This window comes from Fusarium oxysporum, chromosome II, assembly GCF_013085055.1.
Source record: "Fusarium oxysporum Fo47 chromosome II, complete sequence".
NCBI classification, from domain to species: Eukaryota; Fungi; Ascomycota; class Sordariomycetes; order Hypocreales; family Nectriaceae; genus Fusarium; species Fusarium oxysporum.
Window position 1 is genome coordinate 5,533,459 of NC_072841.1, and position 21,832 is coordinate 5,555,290.

Consider the following 21,832-nt stretch of genomic DNA (forward strand, 5'->3'; position numbering starts at 1 on the left):
GACTTGAACTGTTGAGTGCTTGGCGAACCAGTGTCGGTGAGGCCTGCAAGTAGTTGCCTCGCCGGGTTGCACATTACTTTAAGTAATTCACCTTGAGAGAGTGTTTTTGCTTTTGATAACCTTTTCGCTTGGCGTTCCACTCCTCATACGCTTGCTCACGCCGACCCACCCAATTTTGAGCTCCCTGTCGCAAAGAAAACACGCCCCCCTTGCCCATGTTCCGTTCATCTCACACGCACATTATATTATTCCATATTTGGAGTGGCACTCTAGAGTGCCACCCGAAATAGGAAAAGTTTAAAGGAGGCTAGAGCCCACTTCAAAATCCATTACACTACTCCATATTTGGAGTGGCACTCTGGAGTGCCACCCCAGAATAGGAAACGTTTAAAGGAGGCCAGAGCCCATTTCAAAATCCAGACTTCCTCTTACAACATATCTATCTTCCATAATGGCTAGCAGACCTCGGGTCCTCCCATTCTCCGGCGATGACGACGCGTATAATCACTACCTGGAACAATTTTTCCTAACGGTCAAAGCTCGTTACCCAAGTGCCTTCAAGGAGACATGCTGTTTAATTCCCGCACCCTCTTTCCTAGTTACCAACAAGGAGCAGGAGAACAGTTCGCTCCAGGTTTGTCATTACGACCCAACTCCGCCGCCACTCACCCATGACGCTCCTCGCGTAACTCAAAGAGCTACACGACTCCTAGAGAGGATACCGCGAACCGAAAAAGATTGGCAGATAGCCCGGCATCAACTTGGGTTTGAGAATGAACAGCAGATTCTATCATCCCTTTCAAAGATTCGAGGATGTGCTTGGCGCTTCAAACAACATGAACTTAAGGATCATTCGATATCTGCTCTTGGAGAACAGGCGACCGCTTTTACGCAGGAGCTGTCTGCCTTGTCAGGTTTTGTTACTTTGATATCATTTCTATTCTTTGTGACTTGCTGCTTTGAGGAGAGCATTGGCGCGGACAGGTCTGAAGTTGACACTGCTATGAAAAAATTTATTAGTGCCCAGAAAGACAGCAAATTGGGGGAGGAAACAAGGTTCTTGAGAAAGATCAGGGCAGGAACGCTGAAAGTAGTGGCACTAATTGATCGCCTTTATGAGAAACTTGGACATCGTGCCTTCGAACTTCTCTTTTATCTAAGTAAGTTAAATTCTTTCGCATGGTTCGTTTGCTAATTGCAAAGAACTATATCCTACCGTTCTTTGTCATCTGACCAACAGCGATGTTGATTATATTATATCTTCTGTCGAGGCTTGGGACCCCACACAAGAAGTACAAGCCCGCGCGCCTTTATACGTAGTGTTTCTGCTGCAGCTGTGGCGACCAAATAAAACGTGAGTTCCTTGTTCCTACCGCCTTAGATAACTGACCAAGGCGAGTAGCCTAGCTGAAATTCGACGATCTCTTGGAGCACGCCTGTTTAATAACACGGAAGCAAACCCCCTGTCCCAAGTACTTGAAAGACGTACTCTTTTTCCCAGCTCCGAGGGCGAAGGCAACCTCCACATATCCCTTAAGAGGAAGCGAAACGAAACCAGTCCTGCGACTAGCTATCAAAACATTGAGCTGGACTCACCCAGCAGTAGACCACGACCGTTAGGCCCTTCGTCAACAATTAGCTCTGACCGCTCGCCATCTTACTTCCCCAACTCTATTATCAGCGTGGACACAAACTCCACGACGGTATCAGATGGACATCCTTTGTCCCCTGGTCAAGGTCCTATGTTATGCTATGATACTGGGATCGAAGAGGAAGCTAGGAATATTACAAGCCTTAGCCTAAGCAAAAATGCACTTGAAACTGGAACACTTCCCAGTCAGGATATGGACTGGGACGAGCCCGATGACTGGATTCGCGGAACAGAGGTCGAACTTATCGGGCCAAATGCAACAGAAGAGTTTTACGCTGCATAGAATTCTATTCCTTCTTTCTGAATGTAAACATTACATACTCAATTGGATCATCGACTGGTTTAAAAAGGACGCCACCTGTCATACAGTAACGGAAACCTTCCTTCCACTGAACCAGTTGGTCTTCCTCACCGCGTCCCAAGCGGATGTAAACATTGCTTGAACGAATGGGATATAAGTATGCCACTTTGCCGTTATCCACTTTAATGTAACCAGCCTTGTGCCGAAGTGCGTACTGGTCGATGATTAAGACAACCTGTGTCCCGAAAAATGTCTGAAGACCCCGAGTCTGGTTATTTAGTACGAAAGTATGAGCGAGGAAAATAAATTTACCTCCAGGAGTTTAGTTTCTTCTTTCAGGGTATTTAGCTCTTCACACGTAGGAAATTGACTGTACTCCAGGTCCCCTAAAACCTGGCTCGGGGCTTCTGGCGACTGGCGACCGATCGCGGCAACGAGGTTTTGCGTATTAGTTGAGATTTCATGTTTCGTATGCGTTCCCATGAGTTGTATTGTAGAAGAGTCAATCTTATTCTTATGTTAAGAAACAAGGTGATGCTGTGATGAAGTTGGTAGAGTGATATCTATTTGATTTCAGTTGGGCAGCAAGCTCGGCTAGGAAGAATAATATTCCGATCGCCTAAGTTTCCTTGATGGCATCCAATCACGACTGGCGCTGATGTCTTCCATTGCAATCCAGCTAAAATATCCTAAGTTGTCTATACCAACGTGAATTCCTCGCTTTCCCCTGGTTCAATCTCACTGATTGGGGTAACTGGTCTATATTAGTCGTGTTACATGGATAGACAAACTCATTGAGGAATTACGGACCGTTCGCTGTCTCACCAGACTGTGGCTCGTTTACTTCGTCCTGCCCGTTCGTTTCGGCTGCGTTCTCAGTAGGTTGAGCCTCTTCCGCATGTTGGCCTGAATCATTACTTTTATCTTGTGAATGGGTGTTGTTGGACATAGATGCGGCTGTTTGTGATTGCAAATCTGAGAAACTCTTTGTAAGGCGATTCCATTTGGGCTTGGGATTGCGAGAGAAGGCTACTAAATACTTTCAACTCATATCTAATTAATAAGGTTTCTGTTGATCAGATTTCATGGCTTGCATCAACCGGCTCGGACATGAAATGTCCTGTTGGTTTGAATAAGACGCAGCTCAGAGGATAGTGCTGGGATCATCACGGGCTGCATAATGGGTTGCCGCGACTCGTGAGATGAAATACCATTGCATCCGTGGTTGCAGCTCGATATAGCGGGAAAAGGACATGCGTATTCTCTTTCCCGCCAGCCTTCTGGTGCCCTGGTCTACATGACTGGCCCGGATGAGAGCCGTCTCAGGATTGTTGGTAGAGGTGTGCATTGCATTAGGGATTGACGCCATATAGAATGCGCAAGTTCGCTTCACTTACATCCTAGGGGCTGCATAACGCGAGCCGTTCATCTGATAAATCACCCTCTGGCGGACTCGGCTCTAAGGCGCTTGACATGCTGTCTTGACGTATGATGCAATTAATTGATGGTCCGTTTGGGCTCTTAGGCAAAGAACGATTATATATTATGCTTCGTGGAGACTCATTCTTGGCCCTACCCTTAAGCTAACCTCCTGGTCGCGAGGCGTACCTGACCTTAACCTGCTGTTATCATAACTTCTTTTTACTGCTTTTAGCTTTTATATACCAGCTACATTAAAGGGTATTAGCTAGCTTTGCTAGCCCCTACTGCACTGAGCCCAGACTAAGATTACACATGAGACTAAAATTACACATCCGGATATCAGGCTAGAATCACACATTAAGCTAAAATCGCACATTAGACTAAAATCGCACAATAAACTAAAATCGCACAATAAACTAAAATCGCACAATAAACTAAAATCACACATTAAACTAAAATCGCATATCAGAAAAATTACACTAAAGTTATATTCTCAGCTAGATTAACTATGCTAATAATATGGCTTACCTAAAGATGCATCACGTAAGTCGATTACCTGACGTCAATCTAAAACTTGGTATTGCAAACCTTTATATCCCGACCAGCTTTGGCTACGGTAGAGAAAACAACATGTTGTTATTAATAGACTCAATATACATCAACCAGCCTCTCCAGTCTCCGTGCTTAACATCTTCCTTTGTCGTACTACTATCATCATACCCCAGTACTAACGCCGGTCTCATGTAGACCTGCATTTGATTAGGAGAATGTTTCCATAGCGAATGCTTGACTCACATACATGCTACTTCTTTACCCCGCAAACGGGGCATACTTGGCCGGATTTTGTTATGCCTTCGTCGCAATATTGGCAAGATTCAGACATTTTTTATGATCCTCAAGGCGAAAAGGTTTGAACGTGAGGTGTTGACATTTCGCCTTTGGGCGTTGACTTTATGTTGGGCGCACTGGTCGGGTGACAAAACTCGCTTAATTGCATCTTGAAATAGAGCCCCGCGTTTGTTGCTCCACAATAACGCCTGCTTTCTCCGACTTTTTGGCGTAATCGACCTCGCAATATTGTGCCTCATATTTTTGCTTGCTCTAGCCGCCATGGCTTTATTTGAATCGACCTGCATCTCCTCAGATATCACCCCAGAAAATGCTCTCGCGTTCTATCGGGAGCATGGTATTTATTATCAAGAAAGTTCCACAATCGGGAGCTTGGCCGAGAGTTTAGGTAGTCAGGCTCTTACGCGTGATGGTATGTCTGAATTTTTCAAGTTGGTCGAAAAAGATGAAGTACGTATGCGAGTTCTAGTCAAGTTTTGATACTAACTTTTCCAGCGTGCTCACAAAATCGTTCAGCCTTTCCTTGCTGGTAATGTTCGCTTTTGGTTTACCCTCGGCGCCGATCCTGGAAAGTTCTACGCATCCACGATAGATCCGGACCAGGATGACAAGATTGTCGTTTATATGTGGCAACCCGCAACAAATCTTGAGTTTTCTCACAAATCCCACATCGGGACTAACAAAGGAGCTGGATCATCAAACGGCTTGGTCCACATTCCCTACTCCTTTTTAAAGAAGGTGAAGAAGCTTGAAGAATACCCGGTGGAAATGGAGAAGGGTGGCTTGTAAGTCTAGAGTGCTATTGAATGATGTGCTTCTAATAATTTCAAGGCTAATCGTCCATCCACGGCTCGCATTTATGGTTTCTAGAGGGTTGGCAGCAGGATATGTCTTCCAGTCCACACAGACTGGCTCTCAAATTCCCTCATGACATCATTGCCGACTACTTGCCGAAGAGAGACCACAAATGAGTTGAAGGATTATCCCAAGGAGGTGCTAGGTGCGTGGATATGTCGAGAGCGTCGATATCGATGTGTGAAAACGCTCCACCCTCGATTGGCTGTCCCTCCTTGAGCAACTCAGTCTCGCGTTCAGTGTTGGAAGGTGTTTCGTTCGTGCTGGATGGATGCGTTGTTTCCGTCGTAGTTAATGGTTCGGTGTTACCTGAAGGGTTAACCTGATTAGAGTCTGGATTATGGACCTGAGTGGCCCTCTTTTGCCGTTCTTGTTTCCTCAGTCGATCTCGGTATAATTTTCGTGCCTTCGACGTTACTACACAAGTATGGGATATCACGCTGTGTATCTTCGCTTTCTTGAAAGATTTATCGCAGTAATCGCATGTGTAGTCATATAAAAAGTCTATAATCGTTATTTCGCCAAACAACCTGATGGGCTTGATGCTTACGTGTGTCCTCATGTAGCTCGCAGTGATTGCTGTTTCCGAACAACTTGCCGCATACAGAGCATTGAACTTTTCTGGGCTGAAGTTTCCTACGCTGAGGTTTCTTTAGTTCATGTTTCGTGTTCTCATGCTTTTGACGTAATGAACGTAATTGTGACTAGTGGGCATATATTAGAATGAATCCTCTTGTTGCGAGCTTTTCTTACCGTATGTAGGTTGATATGATCTCGAAGTTTAGAAAAAATTATATTCTGCAAGCACACATCGCAAGAGACAGTGGATTCTGTTGACTCAGTAGTCATTTTTTGGTGGTTGTTAATTCCAAGTGTTAATGAACTGACTACCCCGCACTTGTGAACGTCATCTTTCACAGGATGCGTCATGCTTATTAAGCAATCATTTAAGCGTAACCAATCAAACTACTCAGACACAGACGCAGGATCAGCGCCTCAAAGTACGCCTTTATGCAATATATGGAGAGCTCTCGATCCAGCACATAACGAGCTAAAATCACACATCAACCTAAAATCACACATCGAGCTAAAGTCACACATCGAGCTAAAATCACATATTGAGCTAAAATCACATATTGAGCTAAAATCACACATTGAGCTAAAATTACCCCATATCCTCCTGCGAATCAAGTATGCCGCGCTTGGCATTTCTCTAAGCTGAACAAGGAATCGGGTGTCTGCCTGCTGCCCGATGGTGATGCTTGAGAAGGAGGGGATGTGTCTGGAGATTTTCAGCAGGGCGACGGTCGAAAGGGACACCACAATGCAGTTGGCTTAAATATCACACATGCAGGTTCTGACACCGTACCCATATGCACTTTAGTTCTGGCACGGGAGGGGGGGTACAGAGGCAAACGTAGATTCCTCTAAACTCAAGTAGATACAGACCACAAGCGGATTCAAATGAAACTCCGTTCCTATCCCTGGATTAAACATGGGACATATAGCCAAGTAGTGCACTTGCTTAGCTATCCCTACTCCTGTTCTTTAGAAGTAATGAAATAGATGGATGTAAATTCTGGTGCTGAATGCACGAGAAGTTCCTCATAATACGACTTAAGATCGTCTGCAAGTGGGAAAAATATAGCCAAACTCCCGCAAGTACGCTGTGATAACTCGTGCCGTGATTGTAAGTCCATTTTGTCTTTCAAGAACAGAAGATTCTTGGTTTCCCTTGACTTGTTAGATGTGATGAAGATGAGGCGTTTAATTTGTACTGACTGTTGCAGATTGCGCACTCCGGCAATAGCATATAAACATTGTGCAGCTAATACAAACTTCTTATAAGCATCAATGATTTTCTCATTCCACACATGTGAATATTGATTTTTGTCATCTCAGCTTGAACATAGGTTTGTAACCTCACGTCATCTACCTCAGTACGAAAATCAGTAGGATCCAAATGTTTAAAACCTAAATGATTTTCGACCCATAGTAGTCGACATATCTGTTCATTGAGAAGTAGTCGTCTGCCTTAGCTTAGCTCTGTCTGCTGCACCTAGATAAGGCAACTGCATCTGCACACGCCTCCTACTGCTTGTGTGGGTAACTACGTGACGACAACATCGAGTTGCAGACACATGTGTGCGTCTCCCCATTTGGAAAAGCGAGACTGTTTCATGAGTCGGTGTGATATCCTGGGTCAATGGTTCATTCATAGTAACTCTCTGTCTTGAATTGGTGTGTTACCAGAACAAGGCAGCTGCCTTGTAACGCATTGTTGAAATGCCACCAAACCACCTTACTCGGGATCATTGTACTATAAATATCTGTGTATTATCCAGGTTAGGTCAGATGCTTTCAACCAGAATACTCGGACTACAAGCAGAAACAACCATCCCATCAGACATTCAATACTTCCTCATCAATCTTCACCATGGTCAACTGCAGCAAATGCGGCTATAACAACATGTCTGGTTCGCAGACGTGCGCGCAGTGCGGCGCATCTCTCCCAGTTGTTGTCAGCAGGTCACTGGAGGATCCTGGAATGATGGAAGGTATTTACACTGGGATAGAAGTGATGTATCCTTATGAACAAATATTAACTATAATTTCCCAGGAGATCTTATGCTTGGGAAATGTGATGAACATCTATATCTAAACCTCCTTTAATGTTGCTACAACGAACAACGGGCTGCTACTCTTTTTCCCACAGGGTTTTTTAATGAGGGCAGTAGGAATCAGTAGTTTGTATTTACTTTTATCTTTTGAAATTATTTACTTGTATTTGGTGCATCAATATATGAACAAAGATTGATATATGCATATTTCACATTCTATATTCTATATCCCATAATATAGGAGGAGTATAACTGTGAATATAAATGCACGTAGCGAGTTGTTGTAGGTATTGAATAATAAGAATCTATATAGACCACATTGACGAACCTTGTACCCTCGTTTTATCTTTAACTTATAAAACCTCAGACTCGACAGAAAACCAAGCCACCACAATCTTCCTCATATAGATCAAAAACATGGACAGTTTCTTTAATACACCCATACCAGAGGACCAAGTTTTCTCTAATGCCCCCAAGTGTCGCACTCGGCGGGAAGCTACGCGTCATTACCTCGATCACGTCCATTATACCGAACCGCAGCCCGATGTGCCGGGGGAGATATTGCATCACATAGTACATCCATTCTCTATGGGATCAATCACAGACCGGCAAATAACCCTTCAAGATAATGGCAATATTTGCAAATCTACAAGAATTGGTCGATCAAATCTCGGCGCCGAGAAGCACCACCTTGAACTGGTTGCAATGAAGACATCAGTTCCAGTTCCCAGAGTCCACCAATACTACGTCTCAGAGGAGTTTGAGCATCTAGTAATGGAAAATATGCCCGGAACGACACTTGAACAGGCCTGGCCAACTCTATCTCACCTTGAACGCAAGTCTATTGCTGATCAAGTGGTATCGTTAGTTCAACGACTTCGGGAATTACGTTCCACCGATATCAACGCGGCTCTTCTTTTTAGGAGGCCCCTTCACACTGGTCTTCGAGATGCGACAGATCTTAGTATGGAGAGAATTAAGCCTTACCTATCAGATGAGCATATCGTGGCGTATATCAACAAGAGGAGCGCAATAATGGAAGGGCAGTTGAATGTTTTTACACATGGGGACCTAGATTGGGGCAATATACTAATAGCCGATAAACAAGTTTGTGGACTGATAGATTTGGAAAGCAGCGGCTTCTTTCCCCCTTACTGGGAGTGGATGATGGTTAAGAGGTTATCGCATAGTCTGCCTAAAGATTCTTGGTTTCACCTCCTCGAGGAGCGGTTAGGAGCGGAAGATCACTCCAATTGGCAGGCAATGTGGGAGGTAGAGCAACTCATTATGGCACTGGATGAGTTTTCGCGGTGGGACTTGACTCCAGCCGGGCGGGAAATGAACCGACACAGAGGTTGGACAGAGGTGGTGAGAATACTCGGACCGGGTGTCGGGGACCCGCCAGTAGTCCTATATGAGATGGCGGCTGAGCATCCTTGGTGGCTCGTTTCCGCAGCTGATGGAGAGGTGTAAGTGGCTATTCAGATGCTATCTCATGAGGTGACACAGCAAGTTCACGAGCCGAAGGGAGTGGCCGACGCTGATGAAGTCCAAGATGGCAGTCCAGGCATACTCAATCATGTTACCTTGCAACGATTAGCTGCAGGAGGAGATTTTTGGAGCGAGTGAGAGATGAATGAGGTATATTACTCCCTGAGTCCAACTGTATGTATCATATCGTGATTGAGGAACAAACCTCTATGGTATCCCGCTTCCTAATCCACTTAACAGCCTCATATCCGGACAGCGGAGACGCGATAAGTGATAAGCTACGCCCCAACCACGAACCCTCATACCACGTCTTCCTCGTTCGTTTCTAACATACTGACCAGTGCTGGTAGACCCTCGTTCACTATACGGTGTGTCTGACGGCATATTCATATTCTTCTAGGCACCCAGGCAAATGAGGAGGTTCAACTAGACCATCGTTAACCTCCAGCGTTGCATACTTTAGTCTCGTGTGCACTTAGGGGTTGCCGTACTGAGACTGACACCCCTGACTTCGCAAGAGTGGAGACGAGTTCACGAGTGAAGCGTGAGAAGAACGTTTGTTGGAAATGGGATAGCAATATACTCAATACATATGTTAAGATTTGCCTACAAGGACCAGGACAATATCCAAGGGCAGAGGTGGTGCATAGTTGAGCGTAGAAAGCTTCCAACTAAATAACGTGGCAATCTCCAATATTCGAAATGACTTTAATTAAGCAGATTCCAGTAGGCCCTACGAGTTAGAGATAAAAGAGGATATAAACGGGAGTTAGAAGCGGTGGTGGGGTGGTATAGAGCTTAAGAAGACGCGGTCGGCGAAGATTAAGTACCATGGAATTGCAGAAGCCGCACGACGGCCTCATGACCATTGTCGACGGCATATGATAGCGGCGTCCGGCCCTCTATCTTATCCGCCGCGTTAGTGTGGGCGCCCCCCTCGAGGAGCAGCCGCACAACGGCCTCGTGCCCATGCTCGGCGGCCAATAACAGCGGCGTCCGGCCGGACGAATCTTTGCCATCGATATTAATGCCAACTTTATCTGCCATTTCCAAAATAGTCCGCAACGCTCCTACCACTCCATACCTCGACATAACATGTATTAGACTAGTCCTTCCTGGCGGACAGTCATCAGAATATCTCTTTAATATTTTGTAAATACATATCCATCGTTCCATAAGAGTATTTGATGGCCCTGCGAAGTATTCCAGAAGATCCTCTTGAGGAACTGCCACATTTCCTTTGGCGAATGCGTCGCGCACAAATGTGATAATTTTCGCTGACCCGAAACAAGATGGCTATTAGTTTTGCTTTTTTTCGAACCTCATGGCTTCGGTGCCTTCATTGGCATCTTTTAAGCGCACGGTTATGTAACGGCCGGGGGTCGGAGCGGTTCGGTACATGTGGGGCAAGAGATCGGCGCTTACACCGATTGACTATGGTCGTGGTGTCAGAAGCTGCGGGATCTCGCAACCTGCCAACGGAGCGATACCGGACCCAGTTAAACCACACCCGATTTCTACTTCGAGCACAGATGCAAACACAGTGGGCAGGCCGGATACGTGGGATGTCCCGCCCCCCGTACATCACTGATTCCCCGACGTCGATGTGCACCACGGATAGCCGCCGGGCGTAATAAATTGTATTGTGCACCACGGACGATCCCCTTCACCACGACGGAATCGGCTAGATTCACGGTCCAATCCGTGATACCCGTGGCCCCGGAATAACGAGGTACGGCTGTAAGGTATGTATGTAGCAATTTGTAACGATGAAACCTGTTGGTACTTCTATCACCGCATAAATCAGGTGGCGGTAGAAGTAGCTTTTGTTTGGTGCATTTAATTGGTTACAACCCCTCTTCGTGACCGAATTGTAGCAATTAATTACGTACAGACGGGTCGGCGGAGTCACTGGGAAATTTTTCGTAAGAGGCTTAAGCTGAAGAGCAGCGCCACCAACTGTATGCTTTGCTAGGTGGCTGAGGTTGTGACGCGGAACGTGCGAGGAGGCTTGAAAGGGAAGCTACGTTTGTAACGGACCTGCTATATTTAAGGCACCCTCACTAACTTATACTTCAATGATGATATGCAGCCGTGCGTCGATCGGCAAGAAAAAAAATTAATCCAGGGCTTGATAGGTAGCATTTGTGATCACTGGCTCACAGTCTTATTTGAATTCAGCATCACCTTCTCCTGTTTTGTGGCTTCCGACATTGAGACGTAGAAGCAACATCCATAAGGTGCACTAGCGAGATTTTGTAGCTATTTTTAGTACCTTGGTATTGAGTTCTAGCCCTGATAGCCCAGATATTTGGGGATGGCACCCCACTACCCCTGCAGATCGAAGGCCGATATATCGACGCCTCCTCGTTGTGATCTGTTCACCATCACGCCAACCACCAACTCCTCACGCTAAGCAGCGCCTCGAAGGGCTGCCCAACGATGTCTAGTAAGTTTCTTTCCGCGGCGCAGATATTCATTCAGCGTCAGATTTCTTTTCATTTTCATATCACAGCGGATCCTATCTTTATGCCAGAGCCATCTAGGGAGCTCCTTGCCGAAGATCATGCATTCACTAGCTAATATACGTTAGACGAGGTATTTTAAATGCATGTGGCGAGAGAGAAATATAGGCACAGGATGCTAGAAAGCGACGGGCTGAATTCATTCCCTCAATAGATAAATTATACAAATTTAGTCAATGTATGTCAAGCTTGGGAAGGATACAGCCACAACTGGCAGAAGACTGCAACAGGTCACTCGACCCACCTCACGTACAAGAAAGCTGCAAAGAATTTGTTCAAAGGCAGCTATTATTCTCTGTAACTGATCTCTAGCTGGTCTACCTCTATTATAGTATAGCCTTCTAATTTAGCTACTCTAATTGGCCACTGACCTTTTATAGTAATGAGAATACAAGCTGGCCTGTATCGGCTGATTTATTTATTTTGATTGGCCTGACCCCTTGTGACGGCATTGCAGTCTTGTGCCGCTTAAAGAGATAGGGCTTATCTGAGTTTCTACTAAATATCCCCACCTCCCGCCGAGTTCCGGTTCCGACGACCCGCGTGCGGAGAACATACGAAGGGGTAGGGCGACTTCCGCTTCTCACAACGCTTACTATATGGCGTCGTTATTGTTATGGATGTCGCCTGAGGTAGATTGGTCAGGTAAAAGCCCAGAGGCCAGACTTCGAGGGTCGAAATCAACTGCTGGACAGTTTGAGTCGCGTAAAAACTTGTAGTATGTAACGATCCAGCTTGGGGGCCTTGACCTGGATCGTAATGGCTGTGGGAAGGCATCAATTGGAGGTCCTGGTTAGCCAGCTTCTTCCGGGTGATCTGTTCAACCCTTTTTTTTTTCTCTTTTTTCTTTCGCTACCAAGGTGTGTATGTTTAGCATCATTATAGCTACATCCCGCCATCTTGAATTTGAACCCTTCACGCCTTCTTCCTGAGGTCAGAGCTATCTTTATTCAGAGCCCATCTACTGTTGGCGGAAGCCTTACTCCAGCCATTTCTTACTCCCGCAGGTGCTAGATCGTATGGCAGGAAAGCAGAGTATTTTGGTTACTAGTCGCATTTTGTCCTGACTGTTCAGCCGTCACTGAATCCATGCTAGTAATTAGCCACAAGCCAGGAGGGTTATCATTATGACATTTAGATATCTAAACCTCGCTTTGTACCCCAGGAGTTGAATCGTGGAATGGCACCGCTCCGTCGCAGTCCATGCTCTAGCCCAAAGTTGCTGCAGTGGCTGGTGAGTGGCATTTGGTATGTTCTAAAGGTTTTTTCCATCTACATAAATGTTTGGATCGAGATTCATGTGGAACCCACCCGTGTCCGAGCTCATTCTGACACAGTTGGATTGGTAACAATCATCTCTATTACCCCACCAGTTCGAAGTTTAAGGCCCACTTACCGACTGGAGGCATGTCGCGCTCTACTAGCGGTGGGTTGGCCATTGCTTCCACATCAATAAGCCAGGGAGGTGAGTATCGTGGATCTATGTCGAGGATATACTGTATAATAGCTGATTCTTTGGAATCTGTAAGTTTATGTTAATTTGACGTGGTATTGTGTCATAAGGTATTCCATTCTTACGACGAGAGAGTGTTGTATGACTAATGTTGTAGATTTTAGCAGCGCTTCTTGTACTTAAACATGAGTCTTTTTCCATAGCTATGAGGGCTAGAATCGTATTAATTTGGTTAATTAGCGTGAGCATTGCGGGGTTGTAAGAAGGGGAGAGTTTGAAGTGCAGAGATGTGATTGTGTGATGACGTGTCTGACCCCTCCTTCGGATAGAGCAAGAGGAAACAAAGATCCAAGCGTCTTCGAGGTCCGTCTCGATGTGGGTCCTCGCCGGGGAATATAAAGGATAGTGTTATATCTCAGCAATTATCTTGTTTTTTTATCAACTCTTCTTTACCTATCTTCTTATCTGCTTCTCTACACCTCATACCTAACTTCAACAAAAGACCCGAGTGTGTGTACTAAAGCGGCTTGCAATGGCTAGACTCGTCTTGCTGAGTTGGCTCCTTCTTAGTGAGTTCCGGAGGCACTCTTAACGTGGCGCTCTGTAGGCCTCGCTAATGGATGCGGCAGTTGTCAGTACCTGGGCCATTCCGCAGGGAGGAGGCAACAGTGACTGTGCACACTGGTGCCAAGACAATTTCTCGCGTTGTTGGAAGAATGTTGGACAATGTGTTTCAGCTGCAGCACATAATGGCTTTCAGTGTTGCTGCCCCGAGGTGCGTGTGTGCTTAATAAAACATGGTTTTGTGCTCGACAATCTGTAAAGCTAACCACTGTACGGGAGAAATAACAGTGCCACTCGCCGCAGGTTTGTAAAAATCACGAGTGTGTGTGCCCGTCTGGTGGCGGTGATTGCGGACCTAAATGCTTAACAGTAAGTAAAGTCCTTCTGTCCTGTAGATTAGAGAGCTGACCAGTTACAGTGCAAGCTTCCTCAGACTTGCCAGGATGGCTCTTGCAAGTGCCCAAAGGATACCTGTGGAAGTAATTGTGAAACCGTAAGTAAGAATTTCTGTTTTATGGATACAAGGCTGACCAGTTATAGTGCAAGCTTCCTAAGACTTGCCAGGATGGCTCTTGCAAGTGCCCAAAGGACACCTGTGGAAGTAACTGTGAAACTGTAAGTAAGAATTTCTGTTTTATGGATACAAGGCTGACCAGTTATAGTGCAAGCTTCCTAAGACTTGCCAGGATGGCTCTTGCAAGTGCCCAAAGGACACCTGTGGAAGTAACTGTGAAACCGTAAGTAAGAATTTCTGTTTTATGGATGCAGGGCTGACCAGTTATAGTGCAAGCTTCCTAAGACTTGCCAGGATGGCTATTGCAAGTGCCCTAAGGACACCTGCGGACCTAAATGCTTAACAGTAAGTAAAGTCCTTCTGTCCTGTAGATTAGAGAGCTGACCAGTTACAGTGCAAGCTTCCTAAGACTTGCCAGGATGGCTATTGCAAGTGCCCAAAGGATACCTGTGGAAGTAATTGTGAAACCGTAAGTAAGAATTTCTGTTTTATGGATACAAGGCTGACCAGTTATAGTGCAAGCTTCCTAAGACTTGCCAGGATGGCTCTTGCAAGTGCCCAAAGGACACCTGTGGAAGTAACTGTGAAACTGTAAGTAAGAATTTCTGTTTTATGGATACAAGGCTGACCAGTTATAGTGCAAGCTTCCTAAGACTTGCCAGGATGGCTCTTGCAAGTGCCCAAAGGACACCTGCGGACCTAAATGCTTAACAGTAAGTAAGAATTTCTGTTTTATGGATACAAGGCTGACCAGTTATAGTGCAAGCTTCCTAAGACTTGCCAGGATGGCTCTTGCAAGTGCCCTAAGGACACCTGCGGACCTAAATGCTTAACAGTAAGTAAAGTCCTTCTGTCCTGTAGATTAGAGAGCTGACCAGTTACAGTGCAAGCTTCCTAAGACTTGCCAGGATGGCTATTGCAAGTGCCCTAAGGACACCTGCGGACCTAAATGCTTAACAGTAAGTAAAGTCCTTCTGTCCTGTAGATTAGAGAGCTGACCAGTTGCAGTGCAAGCTTCCTAAGACTTGCCAGGATGGCTCTTGCAAGTGCCCTAAGGACACCTGCGGACCTAAATGCTTAACAGTAAGTAAGAATTTCTGTTTTATGGATACAAGGCTGACCAGTTATAGTGCAAGCTTCCTAAGACTTGCCAGGATGGCTCTTGCAAGTGCCCTAAGGACACCTGCGGACCTAAATGCTTAACAGTAAGTAAAGTCCTTCTGTCCTGTAGATTAGAGAGCTGACCAGTTGCAGTGCAAGCTTCCTAAGACTTGCCAGGATGGCTCTTGCAAGTGCCCTAAGGACACCTGCGGACCTAAATGCTTAACAGTAAGTAAGAATTTCTGTTTTATGGATACAAGGCTGACCAGTTATAGTGCAAGCTTCCTAAGACTTGCCAGGATGGCTCTTGCAAGTGCCCTAAGGACACCTGCGGACCTAAATGCTTAACAGTAAGTAAAGTCCTTCTGTCCTGTAGATTAGAGAGCTGACCAGTTACAGTGCAAGCTTCCTAAGACTTGCCAGGATGGCTATTGCAAGTGCCCAAAGGACACCTGCGGACCTAAATGCTTAACAGTAAGTAAAGTCCTTCTGTCCTGTAGATTAGAGAGCTGACCAGTTGCAGTGCAAGCTTCCTAAGACTTGCCAGGATGGCTCTTGCAAGTGCCCTAAGGACACCTGCGGACCTAAATGCTTAACAGTAAGTAAAGTCCTTCTGTCCTGTAGATTAGAGAGCTGACCAGTTATAGTGCAAGCTTCCTAAGACTTGCCAGGATGGCTATTGCAAGTGCCCAAAGCAAGGTAAAATGGACGGAACCTGTAAAGATTGATGTGTTTGTACGTGAATTTGTAAGTAAATTATGATTTTATGCTCTGTTCGCTGTGCAGCTGACTATTGAAATGCTGCAATGTAGTGTTCCCCCGGGAAGTACTGCAAATATGCAGGTGAAGCTGGAGGCACTGTGATGACAAAATGATCATGAGACTGTTCTATGAACAAACGAAAGATAACCCTTCCGACGGAAGGCAGGAATTAACAAAGAAAAATCGTGCGATGTCATCGCACAATATGGCAAACAGGGAAAGCTTTGGATGCTGACGGAAGACTTCTTGACGGACAGATATTCCGGCCATTTCATTTCTTTAGGACGATCTGATTCCACTAGGGAATCAGAACAACAAATTGAAACACTCTTTTCCCTATATACTCATTTAATGTAGCAAAAAAAGCAATCAATAATCTTTAAAGTTATTTTATATCGTGTAACGTGTTTAATAAACAAGTGAAGCAGACAAATGAGTGAGCCGCTAATATTCCCACCTTATACCCGGATCTCATAAAATCTATATATACTTAACGTACACAATAAGCGAACCGGACAGACAAGCGAGCCGGACACCCCACTTTTCACCTTAAAGGTAGGTTTTTAAAAGCTTATATAAAGCTTATTTTAATCCTAAAATAGTTAAAGTTTTAATAGCCTATATATAAGTCTTAAAATAAACTATATAAATTTTCTTATATTTCTAAAAAAAATTCTAAATAGCTATAAACTTTAAAGTCTGTGTATACTGTAATTTACACTGTATAAATAAGGTTTTATATATAAAATAAAATAGTTAAAAGTCTATAAAAAATATATTTAAGTATAAGTAACTATACTATTATAAAAAATATTTTTTTAGATTTTTGGCTATTTTATTCAAGTTTAAAAATACTATAGGGTAAGCCACTTTTTGCAGCACAGTATACTGTCCGGTTCGCTTGTCTGTCCGGTTCGCTTATCATGTACGTTATATAACGTACATGATAAGCGAGCGTCGCAAGCCATTTTTCACCTTAAAAGGACTTTTTTAAACTACTCTCAAAAAGTCTACTTAGCTTTAAATTAGTTCAAATTATAATATAATATACCTAACTATTATATATTTAAGTATAATCTTTATAAAAATTATACCTATTATCTTAATAGAGTTATATTAAAAAGTCTATTTATACTGTGCTATACACTGTGTTTTAAGGTTTTATATAGAAAATAAAATAGATAAAAATATTTAAAAAATATTTTTTTTACCTAGTTAACTATACTAACTTTAAAACTACTTTTTTTTTAGATTTTTAACTATTTTATTTAAACTTTTGGGCTCTATAGGGTAAGCTTCTTTTAGGTGCACAGTATACTGCGACGCTCGCTTATCATGTACGTTAAGCTTAAAATAGATAAGAATTATATAATCGATGGCAGTGAAATTGATGAAGAAGGAGGCAACGTGAAGAGAAGGCACTTAAATGAAGATATCGCTAGTTGTGCTAGGATAGAATACCAAGCTGGTGGGCTAAGGATGCCGAGAGATCTGGTGCTCATTTCTTGGCGATCTGTTTCTGGCTTCTAGGACGGTCCTGATGTTGGTAATCCATTTTATGCACGCGTTTCTCCGTTTTATGATGTCCTATTATTTTTGGAAGCGTGGTATTGAGCATGTCCTTATATGTAGCCAACATTAAGCATATCTCTCCGCAATGCTTGCTTTGAGGGTTGCCCCAGGTCTTTTACAGATATCTTCCTCTTCTACACTTCAATGGACGATATTGCCCGCTGCTATACGTTTCTCGCTGCAACTCCTCGATAAATATATCAAGTTTTGTATTCTAAATATGCACTTAGGTCTTTAGCTTTTCCTACTTTCCTATAACAAGAGAATACTATAAATTATCCATATTAAACGTCTAGGTCTATTTTTATGTTGAGGAAAACTCCAAGGACATAGGTAAGTATGTTATGTAATAATAACAGTGGCCGAGTTATATTATGTATTAATTTACCCTCTAATTAATACTTCTCTCTATCTTTCTGCTCCCTTTGCAACATAATGTCCCAATGTTGCTTTACGCCGCTCTCTGTGCGATCTAATTTGTTTGCAATCTGATAATCAGATGGTCTGCCTGCGTTCCTCTTCTGGGTGGCCTTGAGCGCTCGAAGGAGCTTCTCTTCCTTCTTTGTCCACCTGCGACGTTGCGTGCTTCTCTGCTGGGAACGTCGCGGTTGTGAGGTAGTGACCTCTATTTCGCTCTCATTGTCATCATAACTGAGACCATTGCTGCTATCATCGCTGCTGTCACCACCCACTGTATCCGCCGCCACCTCTATGGTGTTAGCTATAGACTGAGCACTGACATATGGCATTAGGCTGTCTGGTTGGTTCTGGTACAACTCGGCTCCTATGCTGGAGATCGTCTTCTGGGCATCAAGCAGCGCCGACATAGCCTTCTCAACTGACGCTGATGTGAGCTTTAGTCGCTTCGATAAGTGGCAGACATCTGAGCTAGAGAGCTGAGAGTTATTACTTGCGCCGCCCTCTGAAAACGGACGTTTTATGGATGAGGATATGACCGAGCTGGGCTCCGTTGTGATGGTGGGCTCTGTTGTGATGGTGGGCTCTGTTGTGATGGTGGGCTCTGTTGTGATGGTGGGCTCTGTTGTGATGGTGGATTCCGTGGTGCCAGGCAGCATACTATTTGCTGCTGCAGCAACGGCGCGCAACTTCATATCATCCAGGCTGACTCGCCTGTTGCCTGGGGTAGAGGATGAGGGCTTCTGGGACTCTAATACTGGATGGTTCTCTCCAGATAGCGCAGCGTGGGACATAGCATCAGATAAATCTAAGTCAGCTATCTGGGGGCTGGTATCTTGCATGCTGTCATTGCTGTCAATAAAGGCATCTCATAATTGTCAGTGATATTCTTATAGTCCTTAATTTGGATATGTTTACCTTGATTTCTGCAAATTTGTTTTTGGCAATGTGGCGAGGTTGCTGAAGGTGTACTGATGCTCGAGGCAGTTGATGGAGTGGTTTTCGTATCTGGTGACCAAGTGTGCTCGGCAGAACTGATCTCAGTATTGCTCTCTTCTTCAGAGGTGTTGATATTATAAGCTTCTCGCTCAATATTCAGCTCGGAGGTTAAAGGCCTTGTGGCAATTGCCGCCAGAAGCATATTTCTTAGCTCATCACCTTTATAGCCATAATCTTGGCAACTAGGTTCCCAGCTGGTGTCTTGGAAGTTGATAGCGAAGTCGATAGCGAAGTCTATAAGACGTTAGTAGTGGTCGTTGGGATCTAAAGTATTAGTTATTCTAACCCGTGTGAGCTACTGGATTTCCTGAGGTAGGTGGACAGAAACCCAAGCATTCCTCTGGAGTAGGAAAATTCGAAGAAGGGTTTTCATCTCTAGTCGAGATTATAGGTGGAATAAATTTATCTTCAGCCCGAGAATATCCATGGCCAGCAACCGAGGACGGTAGAAGGAGACCGCCAACATTTGTAGTGCTTGTCGGAGCAAGTGTCGAGCGTGATGCTGAGCGCTTTTGCTGTCTCTGCGTAGCTTGCTGCTGATGTTGCATGGGAACATAGGGCTTGAATTTATAATCCATCTTAATGGATGACCGAACTCTTATTTAAATGTATAAAATACTTTATAGTCGTGAACTAAAGAGATTGCGGGAATACTAGAGGGTATGAGATTGAAAGGCGAGTTGAGGGGAAGACCCTCTATATATATCTCGAGACTCGGCGTCTTAACCCCTGACACTATTGGAAAGCCGGGAAGTGGATGAACTGGAAGTTGCGGCTCGGGAAACGTAATCAGGCCGAGATGAAATGCCTAGCAGAGTTCGCTAAAAATCTTTACTCGTGGGATTGGATTTCTGTCCTGTTTATCGCCAGTCCGTTGGTTAGAAACCATCCCAGAGAGGGGTCATATAGCCGCCTTGGCCTCGTTGGCGTATATAATACGAGGCCAAAGATGATCAGGAGGCCATCTGAATCACTCCTTATTGGCGAGATCAACCGGAAGTGAGCCCATCCGAAGGCTTATGCCATGTGATGACCAGGAAGCAGGCCTCTGCGCATGGTCTAGACCTCCTGAAATTCCCTCATTAGGAATATGGGGGTCGTTTGGTCACTGGGATTTACTCGATATGGCAATTCGAGTCCCTGTTGGCCTCACCTCTGCAACCTTGGAACACAGCTGTAATGGTCAAGGCCATCACGCTGCATAAGCGTCCGGATGGGCTCACTTCCGGTTGATCTCGCCAATAAGGAGTGATTCAGATGGCCTCCTGATCATCTGTGACTTCGTATTATGCCTGCTTGTGAGACGGAAACGGCTTCCGATAATCTGACCAACAGACTACTGTGTTGCGACTTCACACCGCATCGCCTGAATTCCCTCGAGACAGACTTGGATGCCTATACTTCCTCAACCAGACCACGACACGTCACCTCGGCCGTCGTGGCCAAGGCAGACTATCCTCATGACCAATGAGGTCAACGTAACAAGGCCAGAGCCGTCTCAACCAGACCACGACCCGTCATCTCAGCCATCATGGCTAAGGCAGACTTGCCTAAAATTTGAGGAGATTGGACTACGACATCCAACTCTGCAATAAGGATCGGGATTCCTTATCCAAAAGGGGCAATTCAAGCGCAGCTGACGAAGGCACTTTTGTATTGCCAAGGCATATCGGGAGGGAAGTACGAATAACATGGTCAAGTCTCAGCCATGATTATCATGATGCGGGCGTTGGATGAGTGCTTAGTATGACCACTCGAGCGACGCAGCGGCTCCACTGGAGGGCATGAAACAACGGACTGGTTGGGCCTGGTACTGCAAGAGGTAGTCTGCATTACTCAGATTGGCAATTCGAGCGATCCTTTGATAAAGCAAAAGGGGGTCGGCAGAGGCCAGAGCGGTTGGGAGGCGGCCAGTATGTATAGGTGGCAGAAAACAGAAAAAAGTCTAGCAGCAAAGCCAAAGGGCAAGAGCTTATAGATTGCAGCCCGTAAGTCAGTAAGATAAGCCCGTCCAGCTTTGATGACGTAGACGCAAAGAATGCTGTTTGCAGACGGCAGGAAGAGATGTCGATGTTGAGGGAACACGTGATGAGTGAGAAATAAAGGGAGAGGGTCAGGTGATTAGAGACTTGAAAGGTACATTGGGCGACAAGGTGGGCGGCTAGCCGCTTTATAGGCACAGGAAAAGCGGCACCAGGTAGCGGGGCATGAAACTTCCAATTTCAGTAAGCAACAAGAACAGGGGTGCAGGATGACAATATCCTAGTATGGGCAAGCCGTGGCATAAAATACTTAATTAAACTCTAAAATAGGGATTAAACTAGAAAACCTTATATAAGAACTTTTTTTTAGGTATTTTAATTATAAAAAAGAGAAATTAGCCTTAAATTAAATATATAAAGATAATTAGCTATAAAGCCTTCTTATTAATAACTATAATATAAAATAAAGAAAAATACCTTTAATTAAAAATTAACCTAAAAGTATAAATAAGTTATTTAATAAGATATAACTTCTTAAATATCTTTAAAATATAAAATCTTATTATAAATAAGGTATTATAACCCTAATAGTTTTATTATATATACCCTATATTTTCTACTAATTACCATATCTCCTACTAAAGATAATTAGCACTAAGACTTTATAATTAGAGCTAATTTATTATAATTAGTATTAATCTATTTAGATTACTATTAATCCTCTAATAACCTTATTAATTACTTAAATATTAC

The 21,832-nt window shown here is 44.4% G+C and overlaps 7 protein-coding genes across 7 annotated transcripts; 5 read left to right on the forward strand and 2 right to left on the reverse strand.

The window, feature by feature from the left end:
- Positions 1-451: 451 nt before the first annotated feature.
- On the forward strand, positions 452-2,229 carry FOBCDRAFT_289379 (uncharacterized protein; the record flags this gene model as incomplete). Its single annotated transcript, XM_059611747.1, has 3 exons — positions 452-1,160; positions 1,204-1,354; positions 1,502-2,229. The coding sequence occupies 3 exons, from the start codon at positions 452-454 to the stop codon at positions 1,932-1,934; spliced, it is 1,293 nt and encodes a 430-aa protein (XP_059464309.1). The 3' UTR covers positions 1,935-2,229.
- A 2,224-nt stretch (positions 2,230-4,453) lies between these two features.
- Positions 4,454-5,160, forward strand: FOBCDRAFT_19132 (uncharacterized protein). Its single transcript, XM_054703585.2, has 3 exons — positions 4,454-4,673; positions 4,719-5,008; positions 5,055-5,160. The coding sequence occupies exons 1-3, from the start codon at positions 4,485-4,487 to the stop codon at positions 5,152-5,154; spliced, it is 579 nt and encodes a 192-aa protein (XP_054559560.1). The 5' UTR covers positions 4,454-4,484; the 3' UTR covers positions 5,155-5,160.
- Positions 5,161-7,515: 2,355 nt separating this feature from the next.
- FOBCDRAFT_237498 (uncharacterized protein) lies at positions 7,516-7,826 on the forward strand (the record flags this gene model as incomplete). Its single annotated transcript, XM_059610152.1, has 2 exons — positions 7,516-7,636; positions 7,795-7,826. 2 exons carry the CDS (start codon positions 7,516-7,518, stop codon positions 7,824-7,826), a joined length of 153 nt encoding a protein of 50 aa, XP_059464310.1.
- A 235-nt stretch (positions 7,827-8,061) lies between these two features.
- FOBCDRAFT_177928 (kinase-like domain-containing protein) lies at positions 8,062-9,797 on the forward strand. The gene is made up of 3 exons (XM_059608537.1): positions 8,062-9,168; positions 9,209-9,364; positions 9,431-9,797. Exons 1-2 carry the CDS (start codon positions 8,117-8,119, stop codon positions 9,297-9,299), a joined length of 1,143 nt encoding a protein of 380 aa, XP_059466873.1. The 5' UTR covers positions 8,062-8,116; the 3' UTR covers positions 9,300-9,364; positions 9,431-9,797.
- Positions 9,798-10,012: 215 nt separating this feature from the next.
- FOBCDRAFT_128856 (ankyrin repeat-containing domain protein) lies at positions 10,013-10,366 on the reverse strand (the record flags this gene model as incomplete). The annotated part of the gene is made up of 1 exon (XM_059607845.1): positions 10,013-10,366. One exon carries the CDS (start codon positions 10,364-10,366, stop codon positions 10,013-10,015), a length of 354 nt encoding a protein of 117 aa, XP_059466874.1.
- Positions 10,367-13,672: 3,306 nt separating this feature from the next.
- Positions 13,673-16,462, forward strand: FOBCDRAFT_316411 (tenascin C). Its single transcript, XM_059611983.1, has 20 exons — positions 13,673-13,737; positions 13,798-13,943; positions 14,021-14,101; positions 14,151-14,225; positions 14,273-14,347; positions 14,395-14,469; positions 14,517-14,591; positions 14,641-14,715; positions 14,763-14,837; positions 14,885-14,959; positions 15,007-15,081; positions 15,131-15,205; positions 15,255-15,329; positions 15,377-15,451; positions 15,501-15,575; positions 15,623-15,697; positions 15,747-15,821; positions 15,871-15,945; positions 15,995-16,094; positions 16,160-16,462. The coding sequence occupies exons 1-19, from the start codon at positions 13,701-13,703 to the stop codon at positions 16,073-16,075; spliced, it is 1,470 nt and encodes a 489-aa protein (XP_059464311.1). The 5' UTR covers positions 13,673-13,700; the 3' UTR covers positions 16,076-16,094; positions 16,160-16,462.
- A 1,595-nt stretch (positions 16,463-18,057) lies between these two features.
- On the reverse strand, positions 18,058-20,027 carry FOBCDRAFT_19172 (uncharacterized protein). The gene is made up of 3 exons (XM_054703588.2): positions 19,384-20,027; positions 19,017-19,331; positions 18,058-18,966 (listed from the first exon to the last, which is right to left on the reverse strand). Exons 1-3 carry the CDS (start codon positions 19,673-19,675, stop codon positions 18,077-18,079), a joined length of 1,497 nt encoding a protein of 498 aa, XP_054559563.1. The 5' UTR covers positions 19,676-20,027; the 3' UTR covers positions 18,058-18,076.
- Between the last annotated feature and the right edge of the window lie 1,805 nt (positions 20,028-21,832).

Coding starts and splice junctions, on each gene's coding strand:
- FOBCDRAFT_19132 (XM_054703585.2), top strand. CDS start 4,485: ATGGCTTTATTTGAATCGACCTGCATCTCCTCAGATATCACCCCAGAA. Junction 4,674..4,718: donor AGTTGGTCGAAAAAGATGAA/GTACGTATGCGA, acceptor TAACTTTTCCAG/CGTGCTCACAAAATCGTTCA. Junction 5,009..5,054: donor GAAATGGAGAAGGGTGGCTT/GTAAGTCTAGAG, acceptor AATAATTTCAAG/GCTAATCGTCCATCCACGGC.
- FOBCDRAFT_177928 (XM_059608537.1), top strand. CDS start 8,117: ATGGACAGTTTCTTTAATACACCCATACCAGAGGACCAAGTTTTCTCT. Junction 9,169..9,208: donor TCCGCAGCTGATGGAGAGGT/GTAAGTGGCTAT, acceptor GAGGTGACACAG/CAAGTTCACGAGCCGAAGGG.
- FOBCDRAFT_316411 (XM_059611983.1), top strand. CDS start 13,701: ATGGCTAGACTCGTCTTGCTGAGTTGGCTCCTTCTTA. Junction 14,960..15,006: donor GCGGACCTAAATGCTTAACA/GTAAGTAAGAAT, acceptor GACCAGTTATAG/TGCAAGCTTCCTAAGACTTG. Junction 15,206..15,254: donor GCGGACCTAAATGCTTAACA/GTAAGTAAAGTC, acceptor GACCAGTTGCAG/TGCAAGCTTCCTAAGACTTG.
- FOBCDRAFT_19172 (XM_054703588.2), bottom strand. CDS start 19,675: ATGGATTATAAATTCAAGCCCTATGTTCCCATGCAACATCAGCAGCAA. Junction 19,332..19,383: donor AAATCCAGTAGCTCACACGG/GTTAGAATAACT, acceptor AACGTCTTATAG/ACTTCGCTATCGACTTCGCT. Junction 18,967..19,016: donor ACAAATTTGCAGAAATCAAG/GTAAACATATCC, acceptor GACAATTATGAG/ATGCCTTTATTGACAGCAAT.